This window comes from Eucyclogobius newberryi, unplaced genomic scaffold (assembly GCF_026437365.1).
Source record: "Eucyclogobius newberryi isolate DKJ021-1_F unplaced genomic scaffold, fEucNew1.0.hap1 SCAF_21, whole genome shotgun sequence".
Classification (NCBI taxonomy): domain Eukaryota; kingdom Metazoa; phylum Chordata; class Actinopteri; order Gobiiformes; family Gobiidae; genus Eucyclogobius; species Eucyclogobius newberryi.
In genome coordinates, this window is record NW_027315846.1 from 17,972,476 (window position 1) to 17,989,289 (window position 16,814).

Consider the following 16,814-nt stretch of genomic DNA (forward strand, 5'->3'; position numbering starts at 1 on the left):
ACCACTTTAAAAAGAACAGATCAACAAAGAGAGCCAGGAGCTTAGAAAGCAAGCACACATTATTTAGTGGTCTGAGCAGTTTTATTCTTGGAGCTCAGTTTGCTCAAAGGAAATGGCACTGTGAGTGGCTGAAGTAGTGTGTCCCCCTGTCAGTCAAAGGTTAAATGTGTTCAAGCCAAGGGCAGAGGCTTAGTGCTCTGGTTGCCAATGGTAGTAAGCTGGAATTACTACCACTCACTTCACATATTGCCCCGTTTACTCTGGTAAATCAGTTTTGGTTACTGTGTGAGACATGTCTTAAAGCTATCAAATGCTCCCCACTCAGCGTCAATGTAATTTATTTTTTATAAAATACTTAATTGTATAATAATTATAATCTAAATTCTAATTGTAACATATGGTAAAATCTTGACGATTCCCTCACAGTATATACTGAATGAAATACTAATTCTGTCTAATACTCTACTGACCAATATGAGCAACCTTTTCCAGTAAGGATAAGGTTAGACTGAAGGGGCGGCCAGTCTAGTTTTTCTATTGCAACATTCTCATAAAAGTGAGTAAATTATTTGTGTAACTGATTTAAGCTCTAGACTAACAGTGACTAGTACTATGTATTATTTTGTGATTGGATCAAGTGTTCTATTATGCAATAAATTATAAAAGATACTGTACATTCCCCATGCGTGGCCCATTGTCCGGAGGATATAACTGGTTTATTGAGTTCATCATTTCTGTTACGACCTGATTTCCAGTGGATTCAAAGCCATCATTGAGATAAATGGGCCATGAGAACGCATTCAACTGCAGAGGAATTAGAGCAGTGCGTTGAAACAATACAATAGACATACAGAACATCCTCATTTGATTACTAATATGGTGCGCAAAAGCATTTGAAAATATGCACAGTGTTTAGGGCAAATTGTTGAACATCTAACTGTTAAAACAGCTGAAATTCAATCTTTTCACTATTAATACTGTGTCATTTGTGTCACACTGTATGTGAGTTGTTATGCAAGACAACCATTATAAAAATATATATATATATAAGATTTTGTATACATTTTTGAGAAGACCATCAACAAACAAACCATTTAGTTGAGTATATATCCTGATTGCCCAGTCAGCAAGGCCTCAGAGGAGGACAAAGCTGGGTTACCATGGAGTCGGAGCACCTGCCAATGGCCAATTCAGTGACTATTGTCGAAGAGGAGGAGCAGAGACAAACAGGACCCAGTGTATTTCTGTGCCAGACATTCTCAGACTCACTTTAACTCTTTAAACTCCTGTTATGTCATCAGGAATACTTGCAAATCAGTAATTTGATTATGTTGTGAATGGTAACTGGCTTGGGAAGAACCAAACTGTGTAAAATGCTTAAAAATGAATAAAAGTGGATTTGACTATGTGCCCAAGATCGAATGAAAATGTTGTGCACATTTAGAGGGGGAGCACGTCCAAATAAGAAAGCTGTCTTTGCTTCTCAATGGAAAGGGGCTTTGTTGATTGATTGATTGATTGATTGATTGATTGATTGGTTGATGACTGTCTTGGTTCACAAATAATTGCTGCCAAAATGTCAAGAAAAGTCAAAAAGGGAAATTTGCAGTTCCCTCAGAATACCACAATATCTGAACATATCACTTATTCTCATTCTTGTGGCGTATGTCTCAACAGACAAACTCTACATGGGCCCAGGACAGCTGTATCAAGATTTGCAGAATCTAATCCATGACCTCAGCCTGGTGAACCAAATATCTAGCATGATAAGCAGCCTCAAAGGGAACTACCAGGTAAAGTCTGCCAAAAAACAAATAATGAATATAATTTTGTTTTGCACAGAAGCATGATAACTTGATTTTGATGATTCAAACATGTCTTGTCTCATATACATACATAAGTCTTAACAGTGGAATGTGCCTGCATGGTCAATTGGTCTTGGGGGTTCTCAGGGTCCCTCTGGGCTCAGGCCTGTCTTGTGATGAGGAGCGTCTGAAACACAGGTCTGACTGTGCACAGCACAGAGCTCAGCAGGGTGTGTTTGTGCTGGGCTCTAGGTCCGGTCAAACCTCAGAGGAAGCAGAGGAAAAGAAAACCTTTCAGAGTGTGTTAGTTATGAAAGAAAAACTAGTAGACGGATTAGAAATGTGGACACGCTAAAATGTAAACTATGAATGTGCATTAACACATTTAATAGTAAAACATATTTTATTTGCATTTTTTCCTTTTGAACCTTATAACATTTATTAAGAAATCAAACTATTACATGTTTGTCTTATTACACCATTGTGTCTGTTTGTGCAGAATGTGAACCCCGCTGTGGCCCAGGACTGGGTGTCCGGTCTTCAGAGGCTCATCCTGAAGAAGGAAGAGGAGATTAGGGCAGCTGACCGCTGCAGGATCCAGCTCCAGCTGCCGGGCAAACAAGACAAGTTTGTGCAATCCATTCACCTCTGCTTAAAATGATTAATAATATGTGATGGTTATTGTCTGTTCACAGCTGTGTAATATAAAATATTTGGCTATTAGGCACAGCAAGTTCCCCACCACTCTAATCTGTGGCATGAATCAATTTGAACATAGCTGCAGCTGTTACTATTCACACATATTTGTCACACATTAGCACACACTGTTTTAATGTGCACCCTGTCTTAAGTTTTCCACATTCTCTGCCCCCTAGCCACATTTTTGCTTTCTCCTCTCTCACATTTTAATGTGATGCTTCATCTCAGCTGTACTTAACAGGACAGATTATCCACAGATATCTTTGGAAGCACAGCTCTGCCCCTCGGTCCTCTTCTGATCCTTCACTCACAAAACAAAGCACCTCTGCCAGATATGATTCTGTCAAAAATGACTCAATTATTACTTTTAACAACCGCATTTGATGTAAAACAAGTTTGCAAAGTCATACATTTTTCATAAATGTTTTCCTATTTTTCCTGCAGGTCTGGTAAAGCCACTTACTTCAGTGCAGTATTCAATACTCTGAGCCCGGCAATCAAACAATCTTGGATCAGTAACTTGCAAATGGCAAAGTTGGCTCTAGGTACAGTTAAAGCGTTCTATTGTTGGCCTCACTTTATTTTGCCTGTGTTGACAGAATGACAGATTGATGTTCACATTGCCACTTTACAAGCTGTAGTTGTGCAATCTACATAAATCTATGAACGCTTTTACAAACTGACCTGTAGGAAGACATTCATGTGTACTGTTTTTTCCATAGAGGAGGACAACACACAGGGTTGGTTCTTTGCAGAGGATGATGGGAATCACATAAAAAAGCAGAAACACCCTCTTTTGCTCAAACAAATGCCTGTTGTCATGTCCAAACTGCAGGAGTTCAAAGTAAGTATACATTTAATACATGTTAATAGTGTTGTACAGACAAACTTGGATAAGAAGTTTACAGTGATATTAAAACTAACAATGCATATGCAATAGTCAATATCTGAATTATGACAAAAAAAAAGAATAATATTGCATACGCTTTAAGTTAACTAAGAGTGTAACGATGCATAACTATTCTTAAATGTCACCATGCGCATTGTGCATGTGTCTCGATCTGTCTCGTTTAGAAATCAACAGTTGTGTGCTGAAAAACAACATTAAAAAAGCACCTCAGCCTCGTCCTGACAGTCTGCTGAGCACACCGTGTATCTACACAACATCCCTGCACTAATGTCAAGCGGACTAATGCGAGTGTCATAAAACTATCTCCTCTTAAACACGCAGACTCTGAAACTATTCTCCGCACTTTAAACCTCCTCCTCTTTGTTTGTGAGAGGAGCTGTGAGTGAGAGGCGGGGCTGAGGGCCACACACACACACGCATGGAGACACACATGCACACACACACACACACACACACACGCATGGAGACACACATGCACTGAGGCGTGGAGCACTGCACCAGGACAGAGCGTGCGCACAGACAGAGCAGGCGGCGGTCAACAGTATGTAAGTGTTTCCAACAACTAAAACATTTCACTAAACTGCTGTAAAGACGCAGAAACAACAAATGTAGTAAAGTATCTCACACGTGGAATATGATAAGCACAGTCTAAATGCAGTTCACCTCATATCAAGAAGATGTTGCCTAAATTTAACTAAATCTATGAGAGCCTATATTAAGCAATCTATGAAATAAAAACAAATACCATAAACTCAATTAGCCTACAGTTGTGCAATTTAAATACTATTATTTTCAAAAACAATAATCCATAATTTTGCGCTTCATGAACACTTTCATTATTTTAAGAATCATAATAGAATTGTGAAGAATCAAATCATAGGTCCTGAATTGTGAATTGGACAGAATCATGAGTTTTCTGTACTGTTACACTCCTACTTTATACATATCACACATATCAGTGTCTCTGACAATAATACAAAGTGTTGTCCCAACATCTGGGACAATACCAACATATTGTTGCTCCCATTCTTCTTTATCCCTTTTTGTTAGAACTTAAATGCCACAAACTGTATTACAACCTGTTTTAACTTCATATGTGGCAGGTGGAATGTGCTGTCCACAACCCAGAGCCCCACATCAATACAGAGAGCACTGCTGATACACCACTCCTGGGACATGGATGTGTCTGGGTGAGATTCTTATCCATTGTCTCGAGAAGAAATGTACACATTTTTTGTTAAGCATTATTGTTTTGTTTTTTTAGGTTGCAAGTTGTACAAATCAGATGGGACAAATAGCTATTGTGGCCATGCAGTACTCCAGCCCAAAGGTGACAGAGTGTTTTAACGTGGAGTCTCGTATCCTGTGCATGGCCTATGTTCCGGCTGAGCGACCCCAGGAGAATGGAGAGACTGTGTTTGAGAACAACATCACACCAGCGGGGAAAGCTGCTGAAAGCCCCACCGTGTGTCTGGGCATGGAGGAGGGCAGGTAAAAATAATCAATTCTGTAAATATATTGGTAGTTTTCAGATTCTAGAATGTAAGGCTGGCATTTTTTTAAGAATAATTCAAAATAAAAATGCTCAAAAGTTCAACTTGAACATTAGTGACTAGCCCCTGAAGTTATAACAAAAATTTGGAAATGAATTGTAAATTTACCTACCGCCTATCTCCATGTATTGATTACATTAACATACCAAAATATGCACATTATACGAGTCCCAAACTCAATAGAATCTTCTGATGCCATCAATAGACTCTTCTGTATGATATGTGATTTAAGGTGTTATTAAGTAGACCATTGATCATAAGTTTAACGCTGAAGTTGCTGAAGTTTTCCCCTTATTATGCTGTCTTTTCAGTATCATTGTGTACAAGAGCAGTCAGCGGTCAAAGAAAGTCCGTCTACAGCATTTTTTCACTCCCGACAAATCCACGGTGACCAGCCTCGTGTATCAGAAACACTGTCTCTACGTGGGCCTCGTGAGCGGCTCGGTGCTTGTCTACTCCAGAGCAGCAGGTTTGTGTCCCTCCTCCGTCTTCTCCTCAGAGGTCTCTCTTTGTGATGCCAGTTCAGACTCTGAATGAGTATAATTACTAAGGTTAAGTATATGTGACTGCAAAACTGTGTCTTCATTGGAGAGGGTTGAATAAGACTGAAGTAAATATTTAGTCTACCCTAAATCACCCAGTTTTACTGTTCAACCTGAATGTGTGCGGTTCCTGTGTTTACAGCCCAGCACTGCATACACTCATATCGGTACTTATAGCTTCTTATTCAACCTCCTCTTTACAATTTTCTAGAATTACACTAAGAGATGCACAATATTGACAAAAATGTATAGCTCAACATGTTTTACATTATTTCAATAACAATATTTTCATGCATCAGGAATGTGCACAAACGTGTCTATAGAAAGGCTTCGGTTCAGGTTGCTTTCTCTTTCTGAGTTCATTTTTAATAGTTTTAATTATGGACAATACACTCAATAGTCTAATTTTAGCAAGAAACAACAATTCCAATACAACTTTTCAATATATGTCCCACCTCTAATTACCTTACACTATTTCTTCAGGTTTCAAAATTAGTTTTATTTTCACAATTGGACAAATACAAATGGGACAAGAACAGGGCCAAAGCAGGGGTGCATTCATTGTTATAATTTGGTCCTAATTGAGACTTGGTTTAGTCCTGATCTAGTACAGGTTTCATTTGGGTTTTTTTGTGTGTAATGTACGTGTGAACAGCTTAAAATCTACCTGTAGTCACCTTGGATGAGGGTTCATTTTAAGGCTAGAACTAACTAATTATTTTGGTGATTGATCAGTCTTGGGATTATTCTTTTGATTCATCGATTAGTTGTTTAAAACACAACAAGCCATTAAATATGAGAATTTCTCTCAGTTTTAACTAGATAAATATAAAAACTTGAACCATTTGAGGACATCCTGGCGGACAAAAAGGTTTTTTCATTAAAAACATTTAATTTTTTCTGGTCTTTTCTCAGCTCATGGCATGTTTTGGGATATGTGTAAACCATTTTTCTACTTGAAACTAAACTATTTCTATAATGAATTAGTTGCGATTAATCGATTAACTTAATTTTTTAATAGACTGTAGAATGAACCACACTAGGGCAGAATTATGACTAGATTCTTTTAATATGAGCTTTCTGCAACTACTTGACATAATATTGTATTTTGCATCTCTTCAACATAACAGTTTCAAACAAACCTTGTAGATCAGGTTATTACATCATTACTTGTTTTAAAATGTTCCACTTCGGTGGTCAGTCTCTCGGTCTTTGTGTCCCTGGACCGTTGCCGTCCTGCCCTGAGACTCTTCACGGTGGATCTCAGGGTCAGTGGGTCTTCTCTGCTGAGGGTTACTGTTGTAGATTGCACTTTGTCTTGGAGAAGACAATCTGTTCGAGGTGACCTATTTAAGTCTTTCCCTCCTGAGCACTGACACAAATGCGGAAAAGATTTTGGCTGCATATTTTTCTCTGCTGAGCTCATTTAATCAGTGTGTTCTTGCCTATGTGTACCTAAGAATATGCCTTGGGACACGTTTTTTGGCTGTTTCCTCCATTTGTCTTAGATTCTTTTAACTTTTTTTCTCTGACGTAAAGAATATCTAAGAAATAAAGCTGTCACAAGCTTGAAGTTACAGATGATTGACCTAAATATGTGTCGTACCCTGCTGAAGCACATACTGACTTTTAATAATACCTGCAAATACGCCCTAGTAGTTATATAGCAGTTGATTTTTAATTATTTCTTTTTGTTCTTTCTCACACAGCTGTGCATGCACAGTTATTGTGCATGCACCAACCTGCACTGTAACTGTAGTTTAACTTTCGGTTTATGCCTAGTTATTATCTGTTGCAATAGTTCCCTGTTGCAAGGTTTTTTTCCGTCTAGACTTATTAATGACTCATACAAAATGAAATATGAACAGAAGATAATTTCTTTGGCCCATAGAAACGGGCTCTTCTGAATCAGAATCCCTTATATTTTAGAGTGATGAGACTTAACCGCTTGCTGTACATTTCAGATATGAATAGAGGCGTTGTTTTGGCGATAATTTGAATATTGTGTTTATCATCTATTTAGATAAACCATTTTAAAAAGGCTTCAAAAAGAGCTGATTAAAGTGATTTGTGATTACCTTTATTGTCCATTCATGCTTTGTACAATACATGAACCTCAATAAAGCACATTTCTTTTTCATTGCTAATAGATTGCTCATTGGAATAATAAAAAATGAGATATAGTAAGTTTTTTTTTTTATCAATATCTCCCTCCCTGAGATATGAATACACTTACTTTATCTACTGAATGCTATCTTGTGACTCTTATTGGACAGACTACAGCGTGATATCATGACTACGCTGCTGATGCTGTCCAGTCATCCTCATTCTGCCCCGCTCGCTTGTTCGTATCGAGCTGTGTCAAAGAGATTCAGCAAAGGGCACGTGTCATAGCTGCTCAGTAAAAGAACACAACGTCTTTCTGTTCTGCCATTTCTAATACACTCCTGCTTTATTTGATCCAGCACTAGGAAACATACTATCTAATAAAGCACAGTAGTAATACATCTGCTGCTCCTGAGAGATGTATTTCAGCAGGTTGGCATTCACATCTCATGGTCTAAAAGTGCTTCTTCGTTGTATGATTACTACAATAATATACACATAGCACTGGAATTCTGGTCCCACCTCGAGTTTTCAGAGCCAAGTTACCTTTTGGTTCCGCTGTAATTATGGCGGCTTTACAAGAACACATCTCTCTGCATGGTTCTTCTTTCAATAGCAGTCTTTGTGCCTTTTCAAAACAAACTCTACTGGTGTGGCCACATTTGCTTCTTGGACTAGATTTCTCAGGGAAAGTGGTATCTGGTCTTAACTTAACTTATCTTATTGAACTTGAATAAAATAAAATAAATAAGTAAACTGCTCTATTATCTTACATTTACTTACATTTAACAGTAATTCACATCTCAAATTTGCCAGGATTAGGTGCGCGTACATATTAATAAAGCAGCGCTTGTGTTTTCTTCTGTCCCAGAGCTGGCACTGTAGGTGTCCGGGCACATGTTGAGCACTGTGTAGGAGGTGTGTGTGGGATAGAGCTCCACTCTGACTAATGCCTCTCAACACATCTATATTCACAGTGATGGCTTTGGAAGCCATCAGCAGTCAATGAGTTAGACAGGCAGGAAGAAAAGGTGCATTTTGGATTTGCTATTGGATTTGTCATTTATTTTATTTGAAGTCCACATTATAAACATTTGAGAGAAGACTGAAATTTGAACAGCTAAGCCCTACCCAAAAAACTACCCAAACTTCCCGGAGCGTTGTCGAGATACAGTATTCATTTTTGTCAATATTGCCCCCTCTTATGTACAGTATCACATTAATTGAATCCAGTGTTGCTTTTTTCCAGATGGTTTGTGGAGCGTTGACAGGCCTAAAGTGCTGAAGCTGGGCGTTCTACCTGTGAAGGCCATGCTGGCAGTGGAGGAGCACCTCTGGGCCTCATCGGGAGGGCAGGTTTTCATCATCAGCACCCAATCCCATTATGTCGAGGTATGCAACTCACCGCTGTCGTTTTATTGTGATTGGGTAAACTGAGGAGGCAGAACAATAATAGAAAGCAATTCAACTTTTGAACGTAAACATAAGGGTCTATATTGGGGCGCGCATTACAGTTGGCATTCGTTGGATAAACTCACCATTAGTGTAGGAAATGGACACACATGCTACGAGCCCAGGAATAGCACTCGTTCTCTGACATGCACTCGTTCATAATCAGTTTAACCCCATTAAGCTCATTATGTTGGACCACCTGCCTTCCTCATTCTCTCTCCTCGAGGACTTGACCAGTGTGAGTCCTGAAAAACACGAAACCAGAGGAAACACTAAGAAAAGGGGATGAAATTGCAATTCTTTACCACCTAAAATAAGAAATACAGTTTGTCTTTGCTTGTAAATCTGAATGTTCAAGTAAGAAGCACTGACACACTTTCAGTTGGCCTCCCTGTTTCCGAAAATAAGTCCACCTCCACATGAAGCAGCGTGTGACTAAGATTATGTAACTCTCAGTGAAAGCCCGGTTTGTAGGCCTCCCAAGGAACGGAAATTTTAATGAACGTGAAGCAGATAATGTGAAATTGTAGTAGACATTGGTATTGTTTGTGTGGTGTTATTGGACATCTCACATATTCAACCCACTGACACCAAACTTTTCAATGTTTAGAGTTCCACAAGAAACAATGTAGCATCATTTGTATTTCTTTTTTTTTCACAGTAAAATAACATTAACATAAAAAGAACACAGAACACAAACAAGAAACAGAAAGAGCATGCATAAAGTAAAATATGGTGCAGCATAGTTCTCACACTCCAAAATGTCCAAAATGTGTATTATTTTCAAATTTAAGGTAATTTCCTCAATTTTTCAAAGGTCAATTATAATGTCAGTCTAGTCCTTGACTGTTGGTTCAGTTGTTTCCTCCATTTTATTGTAATGGCCTTTATTCCTGCAACCATAACTTTCCAAAGGTATCCATTTATTGTGTCCATGGCAGGGGTTCAGATACATACTGTTGTTCTGAAGTCACGTGGGAGGCCAACGCTTTGTTAATCTTAGTCTAATACTTAAGGGCGATAGAACAGAACATGGCGAGCATGATGAGCCACTTGACACAGAATTCTTTCCAAACATGTGATTTTGTGGTCCTCCTTAGAGAAGTATGTAACATTTTTTGTCTGTCAAAACAAAATGACCTTCTCTTTCCCACAAATGTTTAATATATTTAATAGAATTAAGATTATTAATGCATTTATATATTTTAGATATGATTGATGATGATGAAAGTTCTGATTATTATACCTTAATCAAAAATTCAGCGGGTTATAACGGTCATTGATCAGCATTGGTTTGTTTAATTTCCTTATTGTAAGTACTTGAAAGTCCTGTTTCTCAAATTAAATACATTTTTGATTGAGTTATTTGTGCATCCCACTTTCAGAAGCAATTGGAGGCCCACCAGGAGGAGGGCATGGTGGTGTCCCACATGGTGGTGGCTGGGGTGGGCATCTGGATCGCCTTTAGTTCTGGCTCCAGTCTCCGTCTTTTCCACACTGAGACCCTAGAGCAACTACAGGACATAAACATTGCTACGCCTGTCAACAGTATACTGCCAGGTAAGAATGAAGTGTAAAATAAATATATTATTTTAGGGGTTACAGTTCCTTTGAAGATTAAAAAATACTACTTTTCACTAGCACTTGATTTGAATAAAGAAGCTGTTTTTGATATTATGTGCAAAAGAAGCTTGAATTCTTTATTAGTTTGTGTTCACGTTACATAACACAATTCTAGAATCCCTGTAGTTCAAAACTGAGCTGGAGGCAGGTCAGATTTCTATGAAGGAATATGTTGTTTAATAGAGCGCCAATTTGTTGACCAGGTTTATGGTTTATATCTCTAATATCTCTAATTGCTGAGCCTATCCACACAAAACAAACTGGCACAAAGTTCAATGTCTTTCAGACAGACAGCTGCTTTCTTATAGTTCACACAAATATGTGACCTCCATCCATCCATCCATCTTCTGCCGCTTTATCCGGGGCCGGGTCGCGGGGGCAGCAGTCTGAGCAGGGACTCCCAGACTTCCTTCTCCCCAGACACTTCCTCTAACTCCTCCGGGGGGATCCCGAGGCATTCCCAGGCCAGCCGAGAGACATAGTCTCTCCAGCGTGTCCTGGGTCTTCCCCGGGGCCTCTTCCTGGTGGGACATGCCTGAAACACCTCCCGAGGGAGGCGCCCAGGAGGCATTCAGAACAGATGCCCGAGCCACCTCAGCTGGCTCCTCTCGACGTGGAGGAGCAGCGGCTCTACTCCGAGCTCCCCCCGTGTGGCCGAGCTCCTCACCTTATCTCTAAGGGAGCGCCCAGCCACACGGCGGAGGAAACTCATTTCGACCGCTTGTATCCGCGATCTTGTTCTTTCGGTCACTACCCAAAGCTCATGACCATAGGTGAGGGTAGGAACGTAGACCGACCGGTAAATCGAGAGCTTTGCCTTTCGGCTCAGCTCCCTCTTTACCACAACGGTCCGATGCAGCGACTGCATCACTGCAGCCGCTGCACCGATCCGCCTGTCGATCTCACGCTCCATCCTTCCCTCACTCGTGAACAAGACCCCGAGATACTTGAACTCCTCCACTTGGGGCAAGGACACCCCACCCACCTGGAGAGGGCAAGCCACCTTTTTCCGGTCGAGAACCATGGCCTCGAATTTGGAGGTGCTGATTCTCATCCCAGCCGCTTCACACTCGGCTGCAAACCGTCCCAGTGCATGTTGCAGGTCCGGGTTTGATGGAGCCATCAGGACAACATCGTCTGCAAACAGCAGAGATGAGATCCTGTGGTCCCCAAACCGGACACCCTCCGACCCCTGACTGCGCCTAGAAATTCTGTCCATAAAAACAATGAACAGAACCGGTGACAAAGGGCAGCCCTGGCGGAGTCCAACATGCACTGGGAACAGGTCTGACTTACTGCCGGCAATGCGAACACAGCTCCTGCTCCGGTCATACAGGGACCGGACAGCCCTGAGCAAAGGGCCCCGGACCCCGTACTCCCGGAGCACCCCCCAAAGGACACCCCGAGGGACACGGTCGAAAGCCTTCTCCAGATCCACAAAGCACATGTGGACTGGTCGGGCAAACTCCCATGAACCCTCGAGCACCCGATGGAGGGTATAGAGCTGGTCCAGTGTTCCACGACCGGGACGAAAACCACTCTGCTCCTCCTGAATCCGAGGTTCGACTATCGGTCGGATTCTCCTCTCCAGTACCTTGGAATAGACCTTACCCGGGAGGCTGAGGAGTGTGATCCCTCTGTAGTTGGAACACACCCTCCGTTCCCCCTTCTTGAACAGAGGGACCACCACCCCGGTCTGCCAGTCCAGAGGCACGGTCCCCGAACGCCACGCGATGTTGCAGAGACGTGTCAACCAAGACAGTCCTACAACATCCAGATACTTTAGGTACTCAGGGCGGATCTCATCCACCCCGGAGCCCTGCCACCGAGGAGTTTGCGAACAACCTCAGTGACTTCAGCTTGGGTGATGGATGAGCCAGCCTCCGAGTCCCCGGTCTCTACTTCCTCTTCGGAAGACGAGACTGAGGGATTAAGGAGATCCTCAAAGTATTCCTTCCACCGTCCAACGACATCCCCAGTCGAGGTCAGCAGCACCGTAAACTGTGTTGGTGAGACACTGCTTCCCCCTCCTGAGGCGCCGGACGGTTTGCTAGAATTTCTTTGGTGCCGACCGATAGTCCTCCTCCATGGCCTCCCCGAACTCCTCCCAGGCCCGGGTTTTTGCCTCTGCGACAGCACGAGCCGCGGCTCGCTTGGCCTGCCGATACCCGTCGATGACCTCCGGAGACCTACAAGCCAGAGTGGCCTGATAGGCCTCCTTCTTCAGTCTGACGGCAACCCTTACTTCCGGTGTCCACCACCGGGTTCGGGGGTTGCCGCCACGACAGGCACCGGAGACCTTGCGACCACAACTCCGAGCAGCCGCATCAACAATGGAGGCGGAGAACATGGTCCACTCGGACTCAATGTCCCCAACCTCCCCCGGGACATGGGAGAAGCTCTCCCGGAGGTGCGAGTTGAATACCCTACTGACAGAGGGCTCCACTAGACGTTCCCAACAGACCCTCACAATGCGCTTGGGTCTGCCAAGTCTGTCCGGCTTCCTCCTCCGCCAGCGGATCCAACTCACCACCAGGTGGTGATCGGTTGACAACTCTGCCCCTCTCTTCACCCGAGTGTCCAAGACACGCGGCCGGAGGTCTGATGACATGACAACAAAGTCGATCATTGACCTCCGGCCTAGGGTGTCCTGGTGCCATGTGCACTGATGGACACCCTTGTGCTTGAACATGGTGTTCGTTATGGACAATCCGTGGCTTGCACAGAAGTCCAATAACTGAACACCGCTCGGGTTCAGATCGGGGAAGCCGTTCTTCCCGATCACCCCTCTCCTGGTGTCACTGTCATTGCCCACGTGGGCGTTGAAGTCCCCCAGTAGAACAACGGGGTCCCCGGTCGGTGCACTGTCCAGTACCCCTCCCAAGGACTCCAAGAAGGCCGGGTACTCTGCACTGCTGTTCGGCCCGTAGGCCGCCACAACAGTGAGAGACCTGTCCCCCACCCGAAGGCGGAGGGACGCGACCCTCTCGTTCACCGGGGTAAACTCCAACACGTGGCGGCTGAGCTGAGGGGCTATAAGCAAGCCCACACCAGCCCGCCGCCTCTCCCCGCGGGCAACACCAGAGAAGTGGAGCGTCCAACCCCTCTCGAGGAGATGGGTTCCAGAGCCCAAACTGTGCGTGGAGGTGAGGCCGACTATATCTAGTCGGTATCGCTCAACCTCCCGCACAAGCGGGAGGTTGACATTCCATGTCCCCAGAGTTAGTCTCTGTGTCTGGAGATCTGGTCGCCGAGGCCCCTGCCGACGACTGCCGCCCAGATCTCTCTGCACCGGCCCCTTATGGATCCTCCTGCGGGTGGTGGGCCCACGGGAGGGCGGCCCCACGTCGCTCTTTCGGGCTGTGCCCGGCCGGGCCCCGTGGGGTAAGACCCGGCCACCAGGCGCTCGCCATGGAGCACCCATCCCAGGCCTGGCTCCAGGATGGGGCCCTGGTGACGCCGATCCGGGCGACGTAAACTGCCTTGTTCGTGTTGTCATCATAGAGGGCTTCTGAGCCGGCAGTAGTTTGACCTCATGTTGTCAAACTACTGCCGAATGCACGACTTCCTTCTCAGTTATCAGCTGACATCATTAGACAGTTTTGTTTTTGTATGTCCGTCCACTTTGTCATTGTCCCTGTTTCAAGGCTCCCCAGTCTAAATACTGGAACAGAACCCTTATATTATGGGCCATTCCTGAGCTTTTTTGAACCCATATCAGTTCTCAGTGTTTGTGTATCTACCACACATTTAGTGGGGTAGTAATTGACAGTACTTTATGTTCTTTATACAAAAAGGCACAATTCCTTTACTATAACTCTCTTGGTGAGAACATTTTCTTCCATTATTTTGTTTTAATTTGACCTGAAGTCCAATTGTAGTCACAGACTCCAGTCAAGCGATGGTTGTGTTTGTGTTTGACAGTCGTCAAGTCACTGGAGCAGCTTTCTTCTTTAGACATTGTAACTGCGGCATTACATCAGTGTTTACGTAGTGACTCAAACTATGCATGCTGGGTATTATGATGTCATGTAGATTTGTTAAGTCATAAACACTACTAATTTGTATTCAACATTGTATTGTTGGTCAAATAATGACCAGCCAAAATTAATACTTGTATGGAATATATGGAGAAAGGGTAATTAAAGGTTGAATGGACGATTTTTTTGGCACAAATCTGAGTCTCATTTCCTCGTGGCGTGGACTGCCGATTAGTTCTGCCACGTATCAATCATAAAACACACCTATCGCTCACCTGCAGCCGCGTGCGGTTCGTCCCCACGTTTCTGCGTGCCTAAGCGCATGGATCGATCAAAATATAGTTCCCTCAGTGTACGAGGCAAAATGAAGATGGAGAAAGACAGTTTGAGCTGACTCAGAAGTAGACAGAAATCTACGGGAGATGAGAGATGCGATGCGATCCGTCGCCCTAATAAACAAACGCACGTGTGTGTTGTATCGGTCCGCACGGGGGAGTGCATATGCGCACTTCCGCCTGCGTTCTCAAATCGCCGAAAAATCGTCCATTGCGCCTTTAATATAATCAATCCAATGTTTCCATGTGAAAACACATTTCCTGTTTGAACCCATACAGTATCACAAGTGCAGAGAGGTTGTTCTCGGATCGACAGATTTAATTGGAGCAACAAGATGTGCTGTTTACAGCACAAACTCTGATGTAACTGAAGTTGTCAGCTTGAAAGCTGGACAGGAGTAAATGCCCACCTGTTTTTGAAGTCTCAGCACAAAAAATAAGGGAATTGATCTCAGTCATTATTTTTTTGATGCAAACCGCGAATAGTTTGGTCATGATTATAAGAAGCACTACTGTTCTATTATTATATTACCCAAATACAGAGATTTGATCTGTTGGTTGGATGCCATATTGTATTACAAAGCATAATGTAATCTTGGCTTTCCTGTTGGAGAAAGCCACATGGGGCGGTGCCCTGAGCATGAATGCCTCTGAGGTTCTGTGTTAAATCCACAAGGTGCCTGAGGTGGGGTTATCCTTCTCATGTTCACACATGTTGGAGCAGTTCTGCATACACTCTTCACCTCAGCGCTCTGTAATAAGTTGTAATGGTCTAACTCAAGCCATCATGGAGTTCACATTTTGATCATTCTGTTTTCACTCTGCGATCATTCAGACACTGTATATTTGCAGCTAATGACCTAGACAGAGAATAATTAGCACATACTCATCAATTGGGAAATAGATTTGTTATTGAACTTCTGTTTAAAGCGGAAATGAGTGACTAGTACTTCCATTAAACAATCCTACAATCAATTAAATGACTAGTGTATGTTGACTAAATTATTTACTTTAACATTTCTTCGACACAATTTATATATGAATAATGTTGAGGTGTTTGGAGTCCTCCATCATGATTGCTCAGGGGATAGTGGCTTACTGCTGTGTTGAGGATCTTGATGGCTTTATCGGGGGTATTTGACCTAAATAGGCAGCAGTGTGTGGTCTGATGGTACACAAACATAAGGGGATCAGTAAATACCACCTCCAGCTTTTCTTCTATTTGGATGCTTGTTGTACACCACCTGCCTGCTCAATATCATGGGCCATGCACCTAATCTACATAGTCTTATTATACTGAATGTTTTATTACTCTTCTGTGACATTTCTCCTCTCATTAGATTATGATGACGTTTGGGATTTGGACAAACCCCCCGCTGTTGGTTGTCGGGACTAAGTGCAGATCAAAGTTGTGCTTTGGTAAAGGATCAGGGCCGCTCTTGACCATGTTGATTCTCGCTTGGGGTTTATTTTAGTTCACCCTCTGGGCGGGGAACTCCAAATATTATGAAAGTCGGAAGTTGAGCAAGGCTAGTCCATATTTCTGTTCATTCTGGGCCCTCATTAGAAGCACATGTGAATGCTGTCTTGAGCGTTTGGTCCGGCGTAAAAGGACTACACTGTGACTAGATCTTTCAGAATGGCAGTATGGCGTGTGTGTGCCCCATAAGAGGGGTCAGCACTAGTGAGGAGGGTCAAACGGAGAGACTGGCAGCAATTTTTCCAAATCCCCAGAGGATTACTTTTGAATAAGGAAACTCAAGACAAGCTGTTGCTGTAGTAATGACTCATGACAATTCGGCCTCCCAC

At 43.0% G+C, this 16,814-nt stretch overlaps 1 protein-coding gene across 3 annotated transcripts in view; it reads left to right on the forward strand.

Moving 5' to 3' along the window:
* The window catches only part of arhgef10 (Rho guanine nucleotide exchange factor (GEF) 10), a 33,282-nt gene that overhangs the window by 13,717 nt on the left and 2,751 nt on the right, over positions 1–16,814 (forward strand). For all 3 annotated transcript variants that reach the window (XM_072457209.1, XM_072457211.1, XM_072457210.1), the window contains 9 exons: positions 1,678–1,793; positions 2,305–2,432; positions 2,949–3,049; positions 3,227–3,348; positions 4,518–4,604; positions 4,679–4,905; positions 5,279–5,436; positions 8,865–9,007; positions 10,453–10,627. In XM_072457209.1, coding sequence (XP_072313310.1) covers positions 1,678–1,793; positions 2,305–2,432; positions 2,949–3,049; positions 3,227–3,348; positions 4,518–4,604; positions 4,679–4,905; positions 5,279–5,436; positions 8,865–9,007; positions 10,453–10,627 — 1,257 coding nt within the window. The remainder of the gene's footprint in view (positions 1–1,677; positions 1,794–2,304; positions 2,433–2,948; positions 3,050–3,226; positions 3,349–4,517; positions 4,605–4,678; positions 4,906–5,278; positions 5,437–8,864; positions 9,008–10,452; positions 10,628–16,814) is intronic.